The sequence below is a fragment of the Sarcophilus harrisii genome, chromosome 3, assembly GCF_902635505.1.
Source record: "Sarcophilus harrisii chromosome 3, mSarHar1.11, whole genome shotgun sequence".
Lineage (NCBI taxonomy): Eukaryota > Metazoa > Chordata > Mammalia > Dasyuromorphia > Dasyuridae > Sarcophilus > Sarcophilus harrisii.
In genome coordinates this window covers 546,432,092-546,455,868 of record NC_045428.1, presented here as the reverse complement: position 1 = coordinate 546,455,868, position 23,777 = coordinate 546,432,092, and the positions used below count along the sequence as shown (strand labels likewise).

The window sequence follows — 23,777 nt, the reverse complement described above, 5'->3', positions numbered from 1 at the left end:
GTCATAACGTGGAGCTGAGATGTCCCTCCCTCTGACTTCCACACCTTGATCTTCTGTTTCTCCTTTCAAGTCACGAATTATGTCAGTTCTTTCAAGTCCTTTTTCTAAGTCTTCTCTGCTCCAAATGAAACATGCCCTCAACCAATTTCTCATGACAGTGACAGAAGGATTCCCCCACCCCCCATCACAGTAATCACCTTTCTTTGGATACAGCGGACTTTCCCTAGTGTCCTTTGAACACAGCACTCAAAATGGAACCCAATGCCTCTAGTTCTTCATGTCAAAAAAACGCAGCCTGAGTAACACAAAATGATAAATTGCGTGCCACCAGAACACCCATTGTTATTAGCATCTTCGTTTTCTTGTCTGTCATCTGAAGAATAATTTCCCCTCTCTTACTCAACATCAACTAGGGCTGTTAAGATTTATCTCTCCTTTGAAATCACATCCTTAGTGGTCTGGGAAGCAGGGGAGACGGGAGGAAGCGAAGAGGCCAGCCAGCCACCTGGGTCATAGGAAGAGGACTATAACCTCAACTTTGCTTCCCCTCAGGATTTCCCTTAGGGATGAAGAATCCCAGAGAAGCAGAGTTACGGAAGCCAGTGTTCACTCAAGCTTCCTCCTCCAGGAATTCCTCTACAAAGTATGATAAACCAACCTCATACTTGTCACTTGAAGCTCAAGCTCAGGACTGGACTCGGGGACTGGGTTCACTGAGAAGGTGGAGAATGTCAGGATTCGGGAAGTCTCTTCGGAATCGCCCAATTAGAAGTGATCCTTTCCTGTCTGAGATGTCTCTGACCTAACATACTGAATGACGATGTAATTTAGTTGAACAAAATGAAAAATAAATGGCCGAACTGGACTGGATCATAAAGCTAGATAATCTAGTCCAATACCCTAATTTTGCAAATGAGGCAAGGCAAAGAACAAGGCATAAGATTGGAAGGTTCCTGACTCTCAGTACTACTGGAGGATATTAGGGACTACTGGAAGTCAATAAGTATTAATGACAGTTCTTGCCTTCGAGGAACTGATCTCTACAAGGAACTGTACTAGTACATATAAGATGTACATAGATATGCAAATGTATATTTGATGATAGTACGAAGTAATTTTAGAAAGGAATATACCCAACAGATAATTAGTATTTGTTGAACTGGGCTGGGCTGAGGTTAGGTTATACAGTCCAAGGACTAAGAAAGCGGTGACAGCAACAGGCAGTAGGATTTTGAGATGTAGAATTTTTTTGTTGTTGTTCAGTCATATCTGACTCTTCATAATCCCATTTGGGGTTTTCTTGGCAAAGATACTGGAGTGGTTTGCCATTTCCTTTCCCACCCAGGTCATAAGTGAGGAAACTGAGGCAGACAGTGTTAAGTGACTTATCCAGGGTCATACAGCACACAGTTAAGGGTCTGAGACTGGATTTGACCTCAGGAAGAGGAGGAGTCCTGACTAACCGTGGCTCTGTCCACTGCACCATTAGGACCTGAACTGACTGGATATGAATGGAGAGGAGTTGATGACTTAATGCTTGGTTATAGAGCCACCTCTTCTGGCTTCCTAGGAACTCTCCGGTTGTCCTGCGTGGCTCTGAGGGGAAAGTGAGGCAGGTGAGCTCGCGCAGCCCTCCCTCACATCACTCCAGTTCACTCACATGTCATGGCATTGCGTCCCTAACAACGAAGGACAAACAGGATCTCAAATCCTCAGATTTAATCCTGATTAGTGGAGGGCAAGACAGACTTTGTGCAGTGCCCGCATTAGCCACCAGAGGACAGTGGGTAGCCAGGAATTGTCCCCATTGGCCCCACCCCTTCATTCCCATCATGTCTCACTTTTAGCTTCCCTCAGCCTGGTAGGATGCTACACAGAAAGCACAGCTTCTTGGAGGGAGGGAGGGGAGGCTTGCAACCCCTGTCTGCTAATAGACCAGCCTTACCTCTGGTTCTCACTAACCACAGGAACAACTCATGTTTATATCTACAGCAAGGAGAGCTCAGGTCAAGACCACCCAGTACCTAGTGGTCAATGGAGGGGGTTGTCATGTTATTTCACTCTGAACGAACAAAGAGAGTGAAAATCCTAGCAGACCAAAGTCCCTAGAATTTGGCCTCAAGTAGTGAGAACTCTGGAGGAAGCCAGAGGCCCAGCTGGGGGGGATAAGGAGGAAAGTCTGAGCATCCCGGAGTCAAGATTAATTCCAGCCTGGATACGTGACGGGGTGAGTGTGGTGGTTGGGAAGGTCTAGGTCTCAGAGTCAAATCCTAACTCTGTGACCAAGTCACTTCTGCTTTCTCGTTTCCAGAATAAGGATAATGAAAACCCATCTCCTGTAGATCTTTATGAGAAAGTCAACTTACAAAATGCTAGATCGAATTCAGACTGCCCCATCACGGGGAAAGTCCCCTTCCCGACGCAAGTAAATGCAAACTATCAGCTCTTCTGTAATTTAACTACCTGGGGCACATGAGCTCTTCAAATCCTAGGCCAGCTGGTCCCTTCTTATCAATAGGGTGTCTTTAGGAGATGCTGGGGGCTTGGACAAAAGCCTCTGGGGTGCGATCTGCCCATTTCCTCACTTCTTTGTACTGACAAAGCCCCTGCTACTGGTACCGCCTTCCTCCTTCCTCGACAACACAGCTGGTTTTAGCTTTGGCAATCTGAGATGCCCTGGGGCCCCTTAGGGGGGCCTAGGCAACAGACTACAGAGGCAGGAAGCAGGCGGCTTGGGGCCCGAGCTATTCCCAGAGTCATGTCCCATCCCCCACCCCTGGGGTTGACCCACCGGTAAAAAACAAGTCTAAAGTAAAGACTCCCTAATGGGGAGGGAGCTGCCATTCTACTTCCAGCCCCAGGGGCAGCTGGGAAGAAGCACCCCCCCCTCCCCCAGCTCATCACCCTGGCAACGCCCTGAGAAAGCCTGAGTTGAAATATTTATGGCTCAGTAACATCCCCAAACTCACTCATGCGGCAAAGGAGAGAGGGGGTGGGGAAGACTGCGGTCTGCTTTTTTATTCCTAATGGTTAAAGGGGTCTATTAATGAATTTTTTTTTGGGGGGGAACCTCACAATCTGTGGTCCACAAATTAGTGCACAGTTGCTTAAATGTTCCAGAGATCCAAGAAAAGGACTTCTCCATCTTGGGGATGCTCAGAACAGGCAGAATCCATCAAACCTCAGAGAAAGAGCTAGAGATTGGGTCTAGAAAGGTTTTATTTTTGCTATTTTCTTCAATTATAACAAGGGGCAAAGACTTTTAGTGCTCTCCTGGAGGGCTGTAGTGATAAGTCCTTTGTAAACCTTGAAGCTGTACAAGTGGGAGTTAAGTTGGAAATATAAAATGTAAATTGCCTGAAGGGAAAGACTATTATGTTTTTGTCTGCATTTGAGGCCCGAATAGTTCCAATGTTGGCACAAAGCAGGTGCTTAATAAAATAAATAAATAAATAAAATAAGCAAATAAAAAAAAGGTGCTTTGTTTTTTTGAATAAATGAAAAGGAGAGACTTTTTCTAAGCTTCAACACAAACTATTTACCCTCTTAGGCTTGTCTTTAGGAAAGCTCTGAAAATCCTTTTATAATACTGCAGATTTGTGAATGATCTGTGACCATCAGACATCGAGAAAGGAGTGCAGAATGAAGTGACAAGTAGGCAGATTCCTGTCCCTGGGGTATACATCAGGGTGAAGGGTAACCATCTTCTCAGCCTATCATGGATCAAAGTGGACCCACACCAACTACCTCGCCTCCCCTCCCAGAGGACAAGTTGTAAGCAGATCCCTTGGAAACCAAATTCCCACCTGCTAAAGGAGCTGGTGTGGGCCCTAGGGAGCTTTGCTCTGCAGATAAGGGAGAGTAGAGGTTAGGAAGTAGGACCCAGCTTCCAGGGCTGAGAGGAGTCCAAAGCCATAAGGAAGCAGGCCCTGAACAAAACCATTAAGTCCATGGGAATAGTAACAGACCCCCTCCATAGGTTCTTGAGCTGAAGATCATAACTCATTTGACCTGGGCTTGTAAAGTGCACAATTTGCCTTTTACAACAAGGACCCCAATTGTCTCACTGGGTTTTTCTCAGGAGCCTTTGCACCTCAGGTACAAGGACACCACGAACTGTCTGCCTTGATTCCTTTCAGTGAAGGTGATCACCAATTTCTAAAAAAAAAAGCCTAACTTAAAATTTTAAGTTTTCTATAGCACTTAGTCCTACCATGGTAGAAACTTCTGGGGACAGTGACTATCTTTGAATGCCTCTCCTCAATAGAGAGGGCCTTGGGCCCATAGTGGCTAACCCCCATCTATTTATTTATTTAATTCCCCCCACCCCCAACAGCACAATTGGGATTGTCTTTCCCAGGGTCCCACAGCTATAAGACACATCCAAGGTTGGATTTAAACTCAGGTGGGAGGACTCTGAGATGGTGCTGTCATCCAGCTGCTCCCATTTTTAAAGTTTTTGCCATTTATGGGGCTCTTGCCACTGTGTTGTTCTCTTACAATGAACTTTCTTAGTAGAAAGAGGGCTGAATTTGGGGTTAGCACTAATAAATACAGGGCAGGTTCTGACCCTCTCTGGGATCACAGAGTCATAGATATGGCCACAAGACCACTAGTCTTACCATCTCACTGATGAAGAAACCAGAAGCCCAGAAGACATTATGTGACTTAGCTAAGGTCGTACAAACAGGAGGGAGAAAACAGGTTTGTTTTTAAAAGACTCCTCAAGCAGGGAGGTCGGGAGGCTTCCCCCAGACCCCAGCCAGCTCCCATCCCAGCCTCACTTAACAGAGCCTGGCCTGCCCACTTCTGCTGGCACACTGGCATAGGTCACTGCCCTCTTGGGATAAGCAGAATGAATGGGAAAACCCAAAAGGCTCAAGGTGGAATGTAAAGAGCCAAGAAGTAGGAACCCAAGCCTGAGGTTCAAACAGGTCCTCTGGCAGTTATTGGGTCACATTGAGCGGGTTACCGGGTTCCAGCTTTTATCTATAAAAGTAGATTGAACAGGCTCTCAGGTCTTGAAAGGACTTCACAGGCCACCTGGTTCAAATCCTCATTTTACAGATGAGGAAATCGAGGAGCAAGGTTAATAGTTTAAATTCCTCCCATGTGGGAGGTGGGCCAGCCCCTGGAGCAGCACAGAGCAGAGACGCACGACAGGACCAGTACGGTTTATTCACATATGGAAGCCTTGGAGGCAGCGCCGATTACATGGGCTTGGCGTGTACCCCACCCCCACAGGGTTCCTGTTCTCTCCTCCTGGCAGCCTTCTGGGGGAAACGCACCCACACAGTGGGTCCTCAGCACTGGCCCTGGCCCTGGCCCCAGCCCCAGAGCCGGCAGAGGGGGCCCCAGCCTGGGAGGGGGCTGTTCCTGCTTCTCCTCAGTCCGACTCAGCTGGGCCCGGCTGGCCACGTGGCCATGCAGCGGCAGCACCTGGGGCTCTCCCACTCCCCCAGAGAAGAGACTCTGCTTCCTGCCAACACAAAACGAGAAATCAGAACATCTGTTCTACGACGGTTCAGACGCCAACCCAAGCCTCTCTTTTCAGGGTCCAGAGCAGGACTTGACAAAGCCCAGGTTCCAGCTGACCACAGGGCATTGGTCCTCCTACTGAAATGAACTTAACCCAGGTGGGCCAAAGGGAGCAGGTCTCCTGGCTCCAAGTGCAGCACTCTTTTCGCTTCCTTTCCCATCCAGGGACACTGGCTGCCTCCTCCCAATTCCAGGCATTTTCACCATCCTCCCACCTCCCTCCCCCCCACCCCCCCCACCCCATGCCTGAAAGGTGTGACTTTTCTCGGGTCAGCCCTTCCCAGTTCTCCTCAAGGTAGGGCCTCCCTTCCCATTGAGCCACACACATCCTGTTGTTCATGGCTATTTACACAGGAGGCACACTTTACCTGAGCAGCCAAAGCTGACTATGGATTGAAAAGAAGTCCAGAGATCCAATATGAAGTGAGTCTTCTGACTTCCTGGACACTATTCTTAAAAGCACCTTTTAGGGTGCAGGTTTGTAGGAAGAGATTTTCCACTGGACTTCCTGGACACTTGCCCTTTTTATCACCCCCATATAGTCCAATATGCTACCATATTTTTTTTTTTTTACAGATAAGGGGCCTCAAGACCAGTAATGGCACAAGTACATTTGAAGATGTAAGATTCAGCTCGACTACCATTACCTGTGACCCTAAGCATCAGTTTTTGCATCTGTACAATGCAGGACTAAGCCCCAAGCCAGAAGAATGCCGATTTGTCCCGAGTCACATATGCAGCAAATTTTCCAGCTGTTTTAAGCTATTTTTCCATTTTTAAATTTGTCAACTTTGGAGCCCTAGCTTCCACCAGAAGGGGCAGCAGGTTAGGCAACACAGTGGACAGAGGGCTGAACCCAGAATCAAGAAGACCTGAGTTCAAATCCTGCCTCAGATACTAGCCATGTGACTCTGGCCAAGGTACTTTAGCTTCTGCCTCAGTTTACTCAACTGTAAAATGGGGGATAATCACAGTATCTGTGGGGAAGATCAAGAGACACAACCTTTGCAAAGGGCCAAGTACATGAAACATAGTAGCTACTATATAAACAGGGATTCTCCTCCCTTAGGAGTCCCTCCATTACCAGGGTTTGGTTCCTACAAGACACTTCTCTTTCCTTGGCAACGTATGCAAAGGCTTTCCTGGGCCTTCAGACCTCATATTATCCTATTTGGGGACAAGGGTAAAGTCAATGGCCAACAGCTACCCCAGACCTCAGGCAGGACATCCAATGTGCAGGAGACAATCCTGCTTCCCATTATCTCACTTTGTGGTCTGCTAGATTTGTGATGCTTTCTATGTCCTAACCCTCCACCAGAAGGCTCTCTGCCTGACTCCCCCAGTTTTAAAGCATTGTCTTCCTTAACTGTGCATGCATTTACAGGTATATTTTTATTTCCCAGAAAACTAAAGCCCCTCAAGAGACATTTCAGTGTCTTTGCACCCCCACTATCTTGTACTTTTATCTTGTGTTGCTTAAATGTTTTGTGAACTGAATACTCATTGAGAGCTGAAGTACTGTCCAAATCTGAGAACATTTTAATTAAAGATAATGACAAGCAGGTGTGCATCCAAGAAGGTGACAAAACCACACCACAGGGGATATTTAGTTTGGAGAACATATAGGTGAGGTCATGTCGGTCTCCATTATCTGAAGAGATATTACACATAAGAAAACGAGACTTGTTCTCTTTGACCCCTGTGTATAAAACTAGGAGTAACAGTTGTAAACATTTTAGTTAATAAGACAATTAACATCAACCAACCATGAAATAGGCAACCCTGGTAGGTAATGAGTAGCTTTTCATAGAACATGTTTAACCAGGCACCATTTGTTAAAAATATAAAGGGATCGATTTCTGACTGGAGAATGAGACCAGGCTATTTCAAAGGAGATTTCTAAAACCTTTTCAATCTTTGACATCGAAGAATTTCCTGGGCCAGCAGCAGATTGTGAGCATGAAGAGGACAGGGAGTGAGGGAAAAAGCTGGCTTGGTCAGTCACTACCACTTCCCCCAAGCAAGAACAAAACAAACAAAAACTTTAAAAAATCAAAGGCCAGAAGCTTTTCTTTTTTCAAGCAGAAAAATGGGAGGATTACATGCTCCGCCAGCCTTGACTTGCAAGTGAATAACTGGATGGTGATGTGGGGCCAACAATCAACATTCTGATTAGCTACCAAGTCCTGAAAAGAGGCTCACTTAGCAGGAAGTTTATTAAGACCCAGGAGGGCCCAATTAACCTGAACTTTGCAGCAGCTTCTCCCCCTTTTCTGCCTGAATGATGCCAAAATATCTAGAGCAATGAAATGTTTCAAACTCAGTCACTATTCCTGAGATTATCTTCTCATCAGGTTCCACACATGCCTTCCCCGCCATTACTCTCCTTCACAAACAAGAGATCCCCACAAAGCAATGACAATTGGGGATGGCCTGAGACAGCTGACAGTCTACAGCTGCTCTTTTAAGAAAAGCAACACCGAGCTAACTTTTCTGAATCTGAGAGAGAAAAATTCCCCATCAAGTTGGGCCCTTGGACACTCCAGAGAACAGGGCAAAAGTATGCATCAAAGTTGTAGCTCTAGCAAATTTAGAATCATATTGTGTGAGGAAAAACATGGCCTTGGTGGAATGAAAACAAGTTCCTAGAAGATGGCTGCTTCAGCCTTTGCTGTTTTACACTAATACACATTTAATGTTTTAATACTCTGGACTCTAAAAAGAGAGACTTGTGTTGGCTTCTAAGCCACGAGACATGTTTTAAATGGATGAAATCCTCCATTTGCAGATCTGGGCCTGGTAAGCTGCCTCCTGATAAAGGGGAATGGATATTCCAGTCTGATATTCACATAACTCCTTGGGAGGGAAAAAAAAAAAAAGGATTGTGTTCAATTAACTACAGCCCTCATTAGCTATCAAGAGGAGGAAAAAAGTGGCCTTTTCAGTGGCAGTGGGATCTGGAGTCAACTAGTTCATTCTCTCCTAGGATGCCTGTGCTGTGCTGATGCCACTGGGCTTGGAAAGCCCTGAACCTTTTCAGCTTGGCTCTGGAAGAACTGATCTCTAGATGGTAATGGAAAGCAATAAAAACTCTAATCTGACCCACTTGTCAGCTGCTAAAGACAAGCTGCTCTGTATGAGTGCAAGACCTTTAAATATTCATTACCTTCCTGCTAGCCTGCTACACAGGCTGCTGTTGAATTGGTGAGGAATGAGAAGGGGGTAGCCACAGGCAAGAGAAAAGGGAGTTCAAAAGTTTGTAGGCAGACATTTCCCACTGAGGGTCTGAGATTGCCCTTTGGAAAGAAGGCCAGGCTTGTTTTCCTTCCATGGAAGACAAGAAGCAAAGCCCTTTGATAGGGCAGATGACTGTGTGCTATTAAGATGTATTCTCACTTAGATTTCCTTAGAATTTAGACAGGTTTCCATCTGTGGCCCATAGACAAGAAGGGAGCGTTAGTCTGGGAGGAGGCAGCATAGGGGTAGACCCAAAGGCACTGAGATCTGTCAAATAAAGCATCTTCAAAATATCAGAAATAGTAAGTCTTGCCCTTGGGCAAAAAGAGGTGTGGTGGTAGTGGTGGGAGATCTGAACTGCTTTAACTACAGAAGAGGGCAGTGTGGCTGGCTAACAGTTATTGAGGGGAAAAAATAACCAGTATTAAACATTTAATCTGCACTAGACAAGGTGGGGGTGGAGACAGAAATACAAAAGCCCAAAACTAATAAAGGATCTACTTCTGCAGAATAAAGTTCTTATTCAGGAAAGGATTTGTGTAGAAGATGGTCCTTGTGCTGCATCTAAGGATGGAGAGCAGAGGCAGAGGTTAGGAGAGGGCCCAGATAAGTGTGTTGTGAGGGAAGAACAGTTTGGCTGGATCACAAAGCATGACAGGACACACAACATTCACTGAGGCTGGGGCCAAGACATAGAGCTTTAACAGCTCAATATCCTGGAGGCAATGAGAAGCCACTGGACTGCACTGACTAAGGGAGTCAGTTAAATTTGCATTTAAAGAAAATTCTTTTGCCCAAGTGTGTGTAATATGGACTAGAGCGGGAGAGAGATGGGGAGATCCACTAGGAGGGAGCCATAATGATCAGTGGAGAATGGCTGAACTAGGGTAAGAGTTGAGAGAAGGACTAGACTGGAGAGATGTTTCAAAGACAGAAATGACAAGATTGGCAATTGGCTATGTAAGGTGAGGGAGAATGACGAGCAAGGGATAATGCTGAGTTGACTGAACACAGATACAGATAGAGTAGTGCCTTTCAACTCAAACAGGGAAGAGGGAAGCTCTGGGGAGAAGACTAGGGATGATGAGCCAGCAAAGGAGAGAGAGCAGGAATAAGACAAGGAGGAGAAGCAGAAGACAGTGAGCCCCTAGAGTGGATAGGTAGGTGTCAGCAATGCCAAATGCAGGTTAAAAAGGATTAGAACCAAGGAAAGACTACCTGATTTGCCAAATGAGAGGCTGTGGATCACTTTAGGGAATAGTAGTTGCAGTTGTGTGATGAGGTGAATGAATTAAAAGAGAAAAAAAAAAGTCAACAAGGTAACCCAAGTATCTAAAGTTCTTCAGCTGCATTAATAGGGAGGAGTCGGCATTCCTGGCCTCTGACCTCCTGAAGGGCTACGTTCTGGCCAGTACATGTAAGAACAAACAAACATCCATCAGGGCAAACACAAGAGGGAAAGAAAAGGCACTCAAAAGAGAAGTGGCTGAAAAATGCTGCTTGGTTTAGCCTGGAGAAGAGATTAGAAGGAGGCCACGACCCAAACCTTAGGTTATCCTGTCTTTGGAAAAGGACTGTTCTCTATGGGATCATGGCAGGCAGAAGCAATGAATCAGCATCCCAGGAAGGTACTTTGGAGCTAAAGACTGGAGGGGGCTGCCTGGAGACACTCCAGAGCCTTATCACTGGACATCTTTCAACAGAGCTGAGATGACCATCAGAGCCGTCATAAGAAGCTCCAGGAACAGAGAGACCAAGTCGGGGCAGAGCCAAAGAACAGAACCCGGTGCATCATGAACACAGATTTTATACACACACACACACACACACACACACACACACACAGCCAGTGCAAGGATTATCCTCAAGTCCGTTTCACATTCCAGGTGAATCTGTAGCTAAATTTAATCTCTTCCTATACCTAGTCCAGTGCTCTGAAACCAAGTTTACTGACTTGATTGTGAAAGGCCTACTCAAGGTTGTAACTGGGTTAAGATGACCTTCCAACAAAAAGATTCTGATGCTGGAAGTAGCACTTCTAAATTAACACACCAGAGAGGCTAAAACTTCAACCAACCAATCTCTTGGGAATAAAATCCTCTATCTCTACTGAAGAAGCCCCTGCCCAGTCCCTTACATCCCTGGGAATGACTCATGCCATCTGAGCCCCACACATTGAAGTATAAAATCATAGATTTGGACTAGATCCCTTCCAGCTCTTACCAATCAATGAAAAGGCCAGTGATCAACCACCCTCCCACACCTCCTAAAAGAGAGGTGATGAACACAAGACATAAAATGAGGTATGTATTTTTGGACATAGTCAATGTGAGAATTTGTTTTGTTTGACTAAAAGTTTTTTATTTGTCAAGATTGAGAGAGAAAAGAAATAAATGTGAATTAAAAAACAAAGCTAATCTAAACAAAATTTTAGTTTGTTTATGTGAAAATGAGGTGGAAATATTTATGTGGCTTTGCGTTTCCAACAAGGACTTGTTATTTGGAGATGCCGGATGACCTCTGAAATATAGAGTTCAGGGCAGGCAAGGATATATTCAGGAACTTTGAGCTGATGGAATCGTCAACTTCAGCAACAATAGTCAGCATTTATATAGCACTTCAAGATTAGGAAGCACTTTAAGTGTTATGGCATACTGGATTCTCAAGAAAAGTCTGTACCCACATTTTACAGATGACAGCAGAAGGTTAGGCAACTTGTCCAGGGTCACAGAAGGAACTTTGTTCCTTACACAAAGTCCCACACTGTAACTATTCTACAGCCAGCTAGTTGACTAGCTTGACAGCCCTCAATGCTGGGGTACTTGGGAGACAAAATTGAGTGTGGAAAAAGCTTCAGCGCTTGGGAACTATCACTGAACCCAGAATCTACACTGAGATTAAGAACAGCTCAATCTCTTTCCAATAGTAGAGGCCATGGCTCCCCACTGTAGGCCTGCTTGGTTTGAAACCAAACCTGAATCTCCTCTCTACTCCTTAGCGTTTATAAGATGAAGATGAAGACTTCTCACCCTAATAGGCCCTTTCCTGCCTCTTGCTATTGAGGAGAGGCCCACGGACCCAGTAGTGGTCATCTGGGGACTCCAGAGCCCAGACCTGTGTGACTCCTCCCTTCCAGAAGAGTTCCACACCTCAGCTGTGCTGCTAGAGGGCCATAGTGTGCCACTGGGAGAGGCCTTCCACAGTCACCCTGAAATCAGGGCCAACACAAAGACCTGCATCCCTTCCCCCATCTCACCTCCAAGAGACCTTCGGCTTGGCCCAGGGCAGTTTGGCCAGCTCCCCACACCCTGGCTGCTAATGACATCAAAGTAACCCAGCCAATGAGGAGCTCCCAGGTAACAGCAGTTTGGTAGACATGGGCTGAGATGCAAAAGCTGGCATTCTGATTTCCAGTGACAGCTGGCTCACACGGAGTAGACAGAGGCACAAGGTTATGCAGGACAGGCTTAAGGCGACGAGTATTTGAACACAAAGCCATCATGCTGTGGCGGAATGAAGCAAAATCTCATGAGAGACACAACTTAGTAGTTCCTGGGGCCAACCGTGGAGCCAGAAGGATGAGAACTGGCAGGTCCCTCCACTGCTCTTTTATGCTCTGTCTTCCCATCGACTCCCAGGGATTTGTCCCTGTGCAAAGGCCTCTCCCAAGTATATATGCACAGCCTCTGTCCTGAATGGCCACCTGCCTGCTAGACTTGGATCTTGTATACATCTCTAACAAAGACTTCCTTCAAAACTCTCTGAGGACACCACCATCTTCAGGCACAAGAGCTCAGAATCCCGAAGTCATCCTGCCCTTAACCATCTCTCAGTCCTCATATCCAATTAAGTTGCCACTTCTTGTCAATCCCACCTTTACAGACATCCCTTGGCCCACTTCCTTTGAGCCCTACTCTCTAGCCAGGTTATCCTGCACCCCAGCCAAGCTTCCCCCTGGCTGCCTGCCCCATGCCAGCTGTCACACGACTGACCACCTCACTGTACACTGCACTTGAGCCCCCCTGCCATGCCTGGGGGACCGCCCCCTCTCCATTTCTGCTCCCCTAGAGGATCAGCTCAGGGGTCCCCTTCTTTTCTGTGAAGCTAGTAGGCTCACTCACCTGACTGCCAGCACTCTCCTGCAAATTATCTTGGGCTTACTTACCTATTTGCCTGTTGTTGCCCTAAACCCCAGACTAAATGGCTTGAGCGTAGAGCTGTCTCTTACTTGTGACTAGCAGTGCTGGATTAAGCCCAGGAAGAGAAAGCTCCTCTCCAAAACAGATAAAGGTTGGCAGCTCCAGAGCTGAACCGGGAGCCTCCAAGAGCTGCAGCCACCTCCCCACCTGGCCAATGGGTGGGCTATCTCTCTTCTTAGGAGGAATAAGATCCCTGAACCTCACAGCTCTTGAGGATCTTGGGGATATACCTGGAGCCCTGGAACTGAGCCAGAGAATCTGGCCAGAGCATGTGCTTGGGGGATTTAGCACTAAAACCACATCTGCAATATGTTAAATCTATAAACTATTCAATGAGGTATTCCATTTCTATAGGCCTTATTTCCTTATCTATGAAGTGGGGGGGGGGGGGGGCAGAAAGACTAAATAATCTTAATCTTCTAAGGTCTATTATTATCCTGAAGCTTCGTAGACTCAAAATGTATATTTAATCTCCAGGCTGGATCTTGCTCCTAAACATTGCCCTATAAATGAGTCTTTAACTGAAATTCAACCTTAAATCTCAAAAGTCTTCAAAACCAGGCTTTCCCTGAATTCCAGGGTCATTCAAAGAGCACACTGTAGATACAGAGAAGGCACTGGATCAGGCCTTTCTACAGAGAAATTTCCCCCCATGCTTTGCAGAATATGGTACATCTAAGTTTATACTCATTTCTGGCTATGAGGTAAATCTGCTAATACCTTTAAGATATTAAAACCTTTAAGGTTTAAAAAAAAGAAAGAAAAAAAAAAGGGAAACCTAAAATGCTTATTCAAAGTGCCAAAGGCTCCTTGGCAAAACTTTCCTTAGAGCCCTGCTGTGGCCTCCAAAGCAGAAGGGAACCATTTGGTGTCTTCTCAGTGCCTAAAGAGAACACCACGAGGCTGCTCCTGGCCAAGTTGCCTGGTGGTTTTTGCCATCTGGACTCCCTCCAGGAATTCCACAGCTTCTCTGGCTAAGGTACACTTGACAATAAGGATAAGACAAGGTCTAGCACCTAGCAGGTGCTTAACAAAGCTTGCTGACTGACCAATTCCACTTGATCTCTGAGGCACTGAGCTTTACACCAGCCTATGAAATAGATGTAGCCGATGCCCCCTTAATAAATGAGATTATTTGCTAGTGCCTATGTTTGCTATCTCCATGGACAGGGCTTGAGGGTTGAGGGTTCTCTGAGGACCCTTAACCTACAACTCAGAAAGCACCAACAGCTCTTACAACTGTTTTAGCCACTGGAGATTTGGAAGACAGCAGCAGTGGCCCCTACAATCTTGGGGTGGTGGTGGTGGAGGGAGATATCTAGTATGTAAGCAGATAAAGTCTAATTTGAGAGTGAGGAAGGTATGTGGCACAGTGGAAAGGATTCAAATGTAGGCTCTGCTCACTGACCCATGTTAAGTCTGAACAAGACAAAAGGCTTCTGGTTTACTGACCTGCAGAAAGGGAGGGATGGCACGATGACCTCCGAGGGCCTTTTTTCCCCAAGCCAGAATGTTTAATCTTACCATGACTCACATCACAACTAGAAGGATCAGCAAAGAATTTCTGTAGGAAATTAACCTGGAAAGAAGCAGGTGACTGAGTCTAACAAGCAGATCTAAAGAAGGCAACCCAGGATTACAGCCTTTTGCAAAAGCATAAAACCAGAGAACAGGGAGTCTAACATTGGCAAAGGTAACAAGTCAGACTCCAAGCTGAGGAGTGGCCACTGAAGATTCTTGGGTAGAGAAAGGACTAACCTTTAGGAAGATTCTCTGCCATCGGATATCACCCATTCTAACCTGTGAGCTATCTTTCTTCTCTGACACCTGGAGAACTTGAGAGATCTTTCCACAGAGGCTTCTATATCCATCCATCCAAACATCCGAAGAGACCATTTCTATTTGACTTTTCTTATATTACTCTCAATGAAACTAAAATTTTTCTTATCCTTCTAAATTAAGTGACCATCTCCTCATTTATTTTTACTTCCAATTTTAAGTATATTCACCTGATCAAAGGGGAAATCAAATAAATCTTGATAGGCAGAAAAAGGTGGCACTGCTGTCCACTTTGATTATACCCTGAAAGTGAATTTAGGCAGAAGAAGCTATACAGATCCCACTCTAAAAGGCTGGTCCACAGATAGGGCATCCCATCCCCTATTTTAAGTTTTAGACATAGGACCCTCTCCCCCAAGAGAGATCTAAGTGGACCTACCACATTAGGGTGTCCAAGCAGTCAAATATTCTACTCCAGGAAATTCCAAAACAGTTTTCAAGAACCTGAAAGTGGAGAAAACAGAGATTAATCCTTTTGACAGGGAGCCCGAGAGACTCAAAAACAAGAGAAAGAGATCCTGCATGCAGTTTACACATTACAGGAGAGAAACATGCAATTTAAGACTGAATTTTAAATAACATTTGACTGTGAATATAAATACTGGGATCTATAGGGGAAATTGGGGGGGGGGGTGTGGAGGGGTGTCATCCTTTTACATTTTAAAATAACTAAACAGAAATCTTTGCTTTGGGGGTAGTAGCATAGTTGGTCTAATCTATAATCATTGTCATTTTTACACTATGTCATTTAATATGTCAGACTTTGTGCCCAGATGATGTTACAGTTCATTTGCAATGGGCAGGATTATTAAGAGTTATGGCTAATTTATACGGCAGCATAGGGTTTTTTACAGCTACTTTTAAACAGGTTTTGCAAATTTTTTAACATTGAAATTAACAGCTAAAGAATTGTTTATGCAAGTTGTTGTCACAGGTTATGTAAAAAGAGAAATATGTGCTATTAAAATCAGACATTTAGGTTACCTTTGTTTTTTTGCGATGCATGTTAGCTTTACACATCCTGATTCTCTTGCGATAATTTTCCTTTAAAAAGGGGGGTATAGAGTGATCTCTTTTCATCAAAACAAGACATAATGCCCTGAAAGCTGACTCCAAACCATGGTTGAAAATTCAGTTATTTACACTTTATCACAATCTATAAATACAAATTTTTTTTGTTGGTGTGTTTTTAAAAGAAAAAAAAATACCCCATCATGCACTGCTGCAAGCAGGTTGCCACTTAATACCAGAACGGGTTTTTCACCCCCGAGCAGTTTGGGTGGCTCCCCGGGGTGGTAGAGAGGGGCACATATTAAAAACCTTGAAGGTTGTGAGGAAAGAATACAACTGACCATCTGGACACCAGTCAGTTCTCACAGGCAAAATACTCTTTAGAAGGGCTTTAGAGACAGCTTGTAATTCTAGGTCAAAGATAAAGACATTATCTCAGTTCCCCAGGGGCTTGGGAAGAAGCCCCTTAGATTTAATACCAAGCCTGGTTCTGTATTGACACCTCTATACAGGCAGCTTCAGGACAGACATCTTCCACTTTAGAGAATCAAATGTTATTTAGAACTGAGGGGAGTTTAGAATTCAGAGGTGGAAACTGAGGCCCCCAAATGAAGAGTGACTTGCCCATGGTCACATAGGTAGTGAGTGGTAGAACTGGGACTCCCACCCAGGTTTGACTCCAAATCCAGAGTGCTTTGCACTGTCACATACTGTCTCCTCAGTTCTCAGCTAAATATTTCAAACTTGCATTCAGAGTCCCCTGGGCCTCCGTTGAAAACTAGCCTCATGATACCTGGTTTTAAGCCCTGGGACCTGTCCAAAGAAATAACTCCAAGTTTCCTTCTAAATCATTTGGTTGTTCCTCCCCAAATATCAGTTCTCTCTAGCAAGACTGAGTCAAACTGCTGTTGGTAATTTCCAGGGGGTGAAAAAGCTTTGGTTTTCTTTTAAACTAAAACTTAACATCTCGAGATAAACTTTTTTTGGTTAAAAAAAAAAGAACCCCAAAAACAAAACAAAACAAAACAAAAACAAAAACAAAAAAAAAAAAAACAGCCCACCCAACCATTTTAAGAATGCTTTCAAATTTTAACAAGACCATTAACTTTAGAGTTAATTTAAGTTTATTTGAGAGAAAACTATTTTATTGTCCACAAAAAAATGACAATTCATCACATTTACTTTGATTAAAAAAGGACTAAACTTTATTGACAAACTGCTGTAGACATTTTGACATAAGTCTTAGCTACCTATTTAGGCAGACTTACACATGTAGCATTTAATCTTCAAGAACAAAATGGGAGGACAGTACAAATCCAATTAGGACTTTAGCCTATGTACAGAGTGGATTTTTTTTCCTTTTTTTTTTTTTTAGCTGCAGTGTCCCTTTTTATGTAACGCTAGTGTTGAGACATACTTGAATGAATGCATCATTTGGGTTGGCTCAGTGTTGTCATATCGTTTAAACAATGTACTTTTTCAGCCCCCAGCATCCCAAGGAGTATTGGTGGTTTTGCAGAAAGCAAACCTCAACCATATGAAATATTTTGCTTTCTGATTCAAACACTGGATTTATTAGATGCAGTGATTTTAAATTTCTTAGCTAATAAAAAAAAGCCTTGCATCTAGTAAAATTCAGTCTGTCACTCTCCCTCCCACCTACCCCATTTCAAAACCTACTCCCTAAGTATCTCTCAACACTGTATGTTTGGGGCTAGATTTCAAAACCCACATATGAAAAAGTCAATTTTACAAACCTAATTTTTTTTGTTGGTTTTTTTTTAAATCAATTAACTTTTAAAAAAAATACACCGGCTATTTAATTCATGAGGATCTTTCATATTAAAAATTTAAACTTAAGATTCAACCGCCATATGCTTTTAAGGAAATGTATTTGACATCTGAGCTTACTTTTAAACGGTGGCACCTACTACCGTTAATATTATGATTTTAAGTCTTAAAAACAGCCCTGAATTTTGAAATGTAGCCTAGTTTGGGAATCTGCAACTACAACTTTACGGGTTGCCTCAAACCAAACCTAAGAGAATGTTAACAAAGCTTAACTTCAGAACCCTTAAGCAAGCAATGTCACTTTGGAAACTAACAGTTTTTTTTTTTAAACTCAACTTCTGTTTTTATTATAAAAGGTACAGTTGTGTTTATATTTAAACAACAAAGAAAGAAAAGCATCTACACACTTTAAAAAAATTAATTCGATATTCCTAAATCTATTTTAACTAATTTTAAAATACTACATACAGAAGCCAGAATGCAGGGTGAGGATGGAGGAAGGGGGGAGAAGAAGGGAATCACGAAGAAAAACATTTAGACAATTACTTGTCTGTTGTGGGTAAAGCAACAGGAATCCTGGGAGATACAAGAAATCAGTAACAACTTTGCTCATAACTGATAATTTTCCCTCATGTTTGTTTTAATAACGTCCATATGGGTGCTCTCTGTATGACCCCTTCACTGGCCTAGCTGGAGGGGCCTTCAGGGAGGGCCTTGTCCCATTCCAGTCGTCTTGACCTGTGGGAAAGAAAGCAAGAACAGCTCGTAAGCCACCTGGAAGGCAGCCTGCCATGCTTGAGTGGAGAGAAGCTCACCGTATTCTGGGAACTCTGCACTACTGTCAATATTTTAGTTTCTCCCATTCTTTTCCCAATGTCTCCAAAACATTTCCCTAAGGACTCAAGTCAAGTTCTCATGTTGGGATAGATTACAGGGAGTGTGCATACCAGGGTCCCATTCTTTTATTCTCCTGACTAGAAAAGCACAGGATGCTTATAGATCATCACATAAGTGCCTCCCTGGCACAATCCTGTATTATGTAAATAGTAGAGATATAAACAAATTAGTTATTTTGGCTCTTTCTGAACTGGAAATGGAGGGTAAGAGAAGTTAAGAAGCTAAGGGCATATCCTAAAAGAGAAATAGTATCTGTACTCCAGACACATCTGGCACTAACAAACAGCCATTAATCTGGGCAAGTATGCTCTCAGTGGACCTTGACAGGCAGCCTTGCTAAGGTGACTGATTGCTCTCTTCCAGGTTAGAAGGCAGCCTCCCCTTCCCACTAGCCAGGCTGAATAGCAGGAATATCCTCAATGATTCAACCTTTTGACTATATTTCTTTGTTTTTCTATTTAATTATCTTTAAGCTTATTTGACATTTTATTTTTCGTCAATTACATGTAAAACCGATAACATTTGTTTTAAATTCTTCTCCCTCTCTTTTCCCCCTCATTGAGAAGGCAAGCAATTTGACATAGGTTATACATATGTAGTCAGGCAAAACATATTTTTGTATTAGCCTCCTATGTTTCATAAGATCTTTCAGCCAACAAAGACACACTAATTGCTAGGACTGGAGCAGAATGGTTGATCAGGCAGGTAAGTGTTTAAACTTAATGCTCTGATTGATTGTCAGCATCTTCGCTTGGCCAAGAGCTAAGGGACATTACTGCATCAGAAATGAAGGCCAAATTGTTTTCATAAAGGAGACTATGATAGGCTACCATAGGCACCTAAAGAGATCTCTGCTCCATGAAATTTAAACCCCTACTCACATTCACACCCCTCAGCTAGCCAGTATTCAAATGCATCTTCATCTTACCACAGATATGGAAGACTTCTATGTTCCCTTTGAAAAGCAACCACCACCACCATCACCATCACCACCACCACAACACACACTCTATAAATTCTTTGGATATGGTCTGTGAGGACCACAAGACTATTTTCTATGTCTAATTCTGTTTTTGTGAAAGCAGAGACCAGAGGAAAGGACAGTGGATAAACAGATTAGCTATGGTACTGTCACACAGGGAGCACAATGGAGCTCCCTGGCCTTCTCCAGCCTGGCATAGCCTATTAGTCCTATCCAGCAAAAAAAAAACTTGACTAATAGAAACCTCTCTGTGCTGTTTCACCAATGGAGAGAAACACGAGTGCACAGACACTGCCCTCCTAACTAGTTAGGCCATTCCAGACACCCAACATTGCTGATGGCAGCTGTCCAGCTTCATTTAGCTCTCAAACTGATAAACATGGCTTCCCCCAAGCAGGCAGATGCTCAACTTTGCCAATCATATCACTGCCAGCTTTGAGGCCTGACCCAAAAGTCAGGAAGGGAAAAGATATAGAGTTAACCCCCCCCCCCCCCCATCCCCATCCCTTTTCAATGTTTCAGGAAGAAAAGCTGCTGATCTCTGAGTTCGGTGCTGAGGACTCCCTGAAATTCATTCAAGCAAACCAAAAATACTTTCTTACATCTACCCCAGAATATTCCTTTGTAATACTTTCACAACAGAAGTTAAGAGATAAAAAAGGAGCACTCTTCCAAAGGGCTAGCAACTTGCTACCATACAGTGGAAAGGATCTCTGGTAGCCTTCAAATACTACAGCCTCCTAGAATATTAACTAGAAGGGACTACAAATTGTGCTAGTCCAATGTCCTTTACTTACTGGGGCCCAGTGGCAGTAAGCAATTTCGTCCAGGTCATATTTAGTAAAAGAAATAATCCCCTCCCTCTTTTTTTTTTTTTTTTTAAAGCTGTAAAGAAGTAGAAACTTTCTCCATCAACTGTACCTCTTCTGGTCCCAAATTCTCTGATATACATACTCATTCATTTGGTAGGCTACCTCTTGGCAGGCTTTCCCTGTACACCTGAACTCTCTGAATTTGGATCTTATTTTGATTTTCCAATGATATAAAACAGATGAAAGGTCTTGTTACTTGAAGCAAAAGTTATGTCTAACTAGGCCAGCAAGGTTTGGAAATCTGGTCCCTAAACTCTCTGTACTATTTTGCTAGTTGCTGCGCTGTATATGCTGTAGTTAAGAGCACCAGAAAGAGTTGAAGAGAAAGCCAGCAACCTGTCAAGGAGCCTTTTAGTTTACCCATCACAAACATCCTGACCACACTGGGCTAAAGTAGAGGACTTCTGCAACAAAGTATCAGGTGCACTTGACATCTTTTTTGTAAACCTGTAGCTCCTTTTCTTTCCCCATCCTTCAAATTCCAAAAGCTGTCCTTCACTGATTCTCTCCTGTGATCTGGGTGAATAACCTAGTGATCATGCTTTATCTGGCTTCCAGATTAAGGCCTCAGACAGACTGCTGGGATCTCAATGTGTCCCCATGGAGGGCTCATCACCTGGACTTCAATCCCCAGGGCCTAGCCAGCAATAGCCAACATAGAGCAGATGCCAGTCATCTCCCATTATATCATCAGGACATACCATAAGCTTCATAAGAATCTTGTGCCTCTCCATGTCCATAGTCGTAATACTCCGAGTCCCTGTAAGATGAAGTCAAGCAATTAGTAAGGCAGCAAGGGAACACTGGCACCTCAGATCCATTTCCCACAGGTGGATCTTCAATGTGGGAGAAACTCTGTAGTTCTATCAAAATAACTATTTCACAACTGTTATTTAAAAACAAACAAACCAAAAAACCCTTCTGATGACTACCCCTAATGACTCTGGTCACTTATTACTCCAAAAAACAACAACAACAACAAAAAACAGGCAACAACCAGAAGATACAAGCGCCTCCTGCTTTGGGCTTTAGCACTCAAAATGTCCTTGATCTAATTTCCTTTCCCTCTTAGTAGAGAAGCGTTTGGAAAATCACTTACCCTTGGCCCTGGCTATAATAGCCTTCGTATCCTTCATAACTTTGCTCGGCATAGGTATCATCATATCCCTATAAGAGACACAAATACCTCAAGTCAAACCGGTGAGTGAGCCAGGCCCGGCGTTTGTCCTAGGGGAGCAGACAAGCGTCATCCTGGCCAGCACGGGAAAAGCCCAAGTAAGACAAATAGCAGAGAACATGACCCGCTAACACCTGCTGTGTGAGCCAGGCCAACTGTCTGCCTCCCAAGGCTAGCTGTCACTGACTGGCAGGTCTGCCCATGGGATCCTCATGCCCATTCAGAGCTACACTAGCTCTCTAGCACCTACGCCAACACTTATCTGGCCTTCCCTCATCTGGGAGGGACACCGTGCTCAAGTTTCTTACATATTCTTCGTAAGTCTCTGGTGCTGGGGGTGGAGGAAGAGGTATTCTCTGGATGCCGGTGGCTCGGGCTCTTGGAGTAGGGGCTCCCCTTACTGCTGGAGGGGGGGGCACCCCACGGGCCACACTGGCCCCTCTAGTGATGGCCCCTCTCACTGGAGCACCACGGACCAGGGCTCCTCGGGGAGGCCCGACACCACGGCCCCTGTGGAAAAGAGAGGAGAGTCAGTATCCAGGGAGGAGGCTAGTCACACAAGTGTCCAAAGCACACTGACTTGGCTAGACGACAGCCCAGTTAGGACAGGCTCCATTTCATAAAGTGTGGCTTTTAACGGGCCCTTTTACAAAAGCAGCTGCCCTAGTGCTCAAGATGGTGTTGGCCAGTCCTGTATTTGGCCTTCTGCCATGGCCCTGAAATCTGACAGCTTCACTGGACTCAAAGCCCATGGTGGGGAATGGCTACTACTTGAAGGAACACAGTGCAGACGTTTGTACTCGAGGAAGAACCTGTCAAAAGATCCCCCAGACCATTAGGCCTGTCTGGCCCAAGTTCAGGTATTGTCAGAACTGCAGGGGCAGCGGAGCACCTCAGGTTTTCCCCTCCATGGCTCCTGCAGGACTAATGCCTGACCGCCTGGAGTCAGCCCCTCCACAGGTTCCCCAGCAGAGCTTTAAGAGAAAAGCCTCAACATGGGGGGAGGGGGAGTGTCATAGAGATGGCCTCACCTCAGCTCCTGCCTAGGATATCCAGTGTCTGACTTGCCTGGGCTGGAGCCCTCCCAATAAGAGGAAATTCATTTCCTCGGGAGGCAGTCCCTAGTCCCTTTCAGGATTGTGGCACGCTACTACAAGTGCTTCCTCTCAGTGCCCTTGCAGCCTGCCTCCCTGACCCTGGCACGCTGGTGCCACAAGTCTGCACCCTCTGAGAGGCTCATGGCTCCTTTAGAGCTTCTCTGTGTCTGAGCAAACACCCCCAGCTCCTCCAACCATTCTTCATGACAATGGTTTCGCGTCCCCTCACTAATCTCCCTCCTCTGGACTCACTCCAGCTTTTCAAAGTCCTTCTTAAAATGTGGCACCTAGAACCAACACAATACTCCAGATGTGAACACAAATCTCCAGATGCCCCAGACAGCTGAGGGCAGCCTGAGGAGGGCCACAAAAAAACAAGTTTGGTGCTGGCAGGACATCCCTGGTTAGCAGCAGCAGAGCTCACCTCCCACTTCAGGCTTTTCTCCCTGGTATTTACCTCCTTCATAATTACCTGGGAACAGGTGGAGGTGGAGGAGCTGCTCCCCTTCCTCTTACTGGTACCCCACGCCCACGGTTAGGCTCTGGCACACCATTCAGATAAGATAATTCAAGAAACTGTTCCTGGCAGATATCATCCATCATATCCTAAAAAGGACAATAAAGAAGATGTGATATTTCAAACTTCTGCTGGGAGATGTCAGAGGTCATACGAGTCTGGTACCATTTGTAGAACCCAACTTCAAACGATGACATCTATCATTGACACCAAGTCCCTACCAAAGTAAAAATGAGTGTGTGCTGTTTTTCCAAGAGTCTACAAACCTCAAAAGAGCTGGAAAGTACTAACCTTCTCTTCCTCTCTGGCCCCCCCCACTCCCCTATACAGTTAGAGTGCCACAGAACCAGACTAACCTAGAACTTAGAACTGTTTATTCCCAGACGAAGTTAAATGTTTCCAGAAGGAAAGATGCCCAAATGGCTCCCTCTTCTCCATGAGAAAAGTGGCCCTGAGCCAGAAAAGCATGAAATGCTATTTGCCAATCCAAACTCCAAGCTCTTTTTCACACATTTCTCCTGAACGCTACAACCATTCATTCTTAGTGCTTTATGCATTTTTATGCCTTCCAAATGGATACTCCTGTAGAAATGTTAAAAGAACATTCTAGTAACTGAATC

At 44.6% G+C, this 23,777-nt stretch overlaps 1 protein-coding gene across 3 annotated transcripts in view; it reads right to left on the bottom strand.

Annotated features, from left to right (window-relative positions):
* Positions 1–5,161: 5,161 nt before the first annotated feature.
* The window catches only part of KHDRBS1 (KH RNA binding domain containing, signal transduction associated 1), a 32,195-nt gene continuing 13,579 nt past the window's right edge, over positions 5,162–23,777 (bottom strand). Inside the window, exons 5-13 of one of the 3 annotated variants that reach the window (XR_004233326.1) lie at positions 23,113–23,246; positions 21,852–22,053; positions 21,466–21,533; positions 21,068–21,126; positions 18,162–18,353; positions 15,193–15,257; positions 14,427–14,553; positions 12,032–12,278; positions 5,162–5,479 (exon numbers count right to left, since the gene is read on the bottom strand). Coding sequence is in view for 1 of the 3 variants with exons in the window: in XM_023500234.2 (XP_023356002.2) it covers positions 18,256–18,353; positions 21,068–21,126; positions 21,466–21,533; positions 21,852–22,053; positions 23,113–23,246 (561 nt within the window). In the remaining 2 variants the exon portion in view is untranslated. Of the gene's footprint in view, positions 5,480–12,031; positions 12,279–14,426; positions 14,554–15,192; positions 15,258–17,006; positions 18,354–21,067; positions 21,127–21,465; positions 21,534–21,851; positions 22,054–23,112; positions 23,247–23,777 lie in introns of those variants that run through there. The other 2 variants (XR_004233325.1, XM_023500234.2) reach the window with 2 other exon arrangements.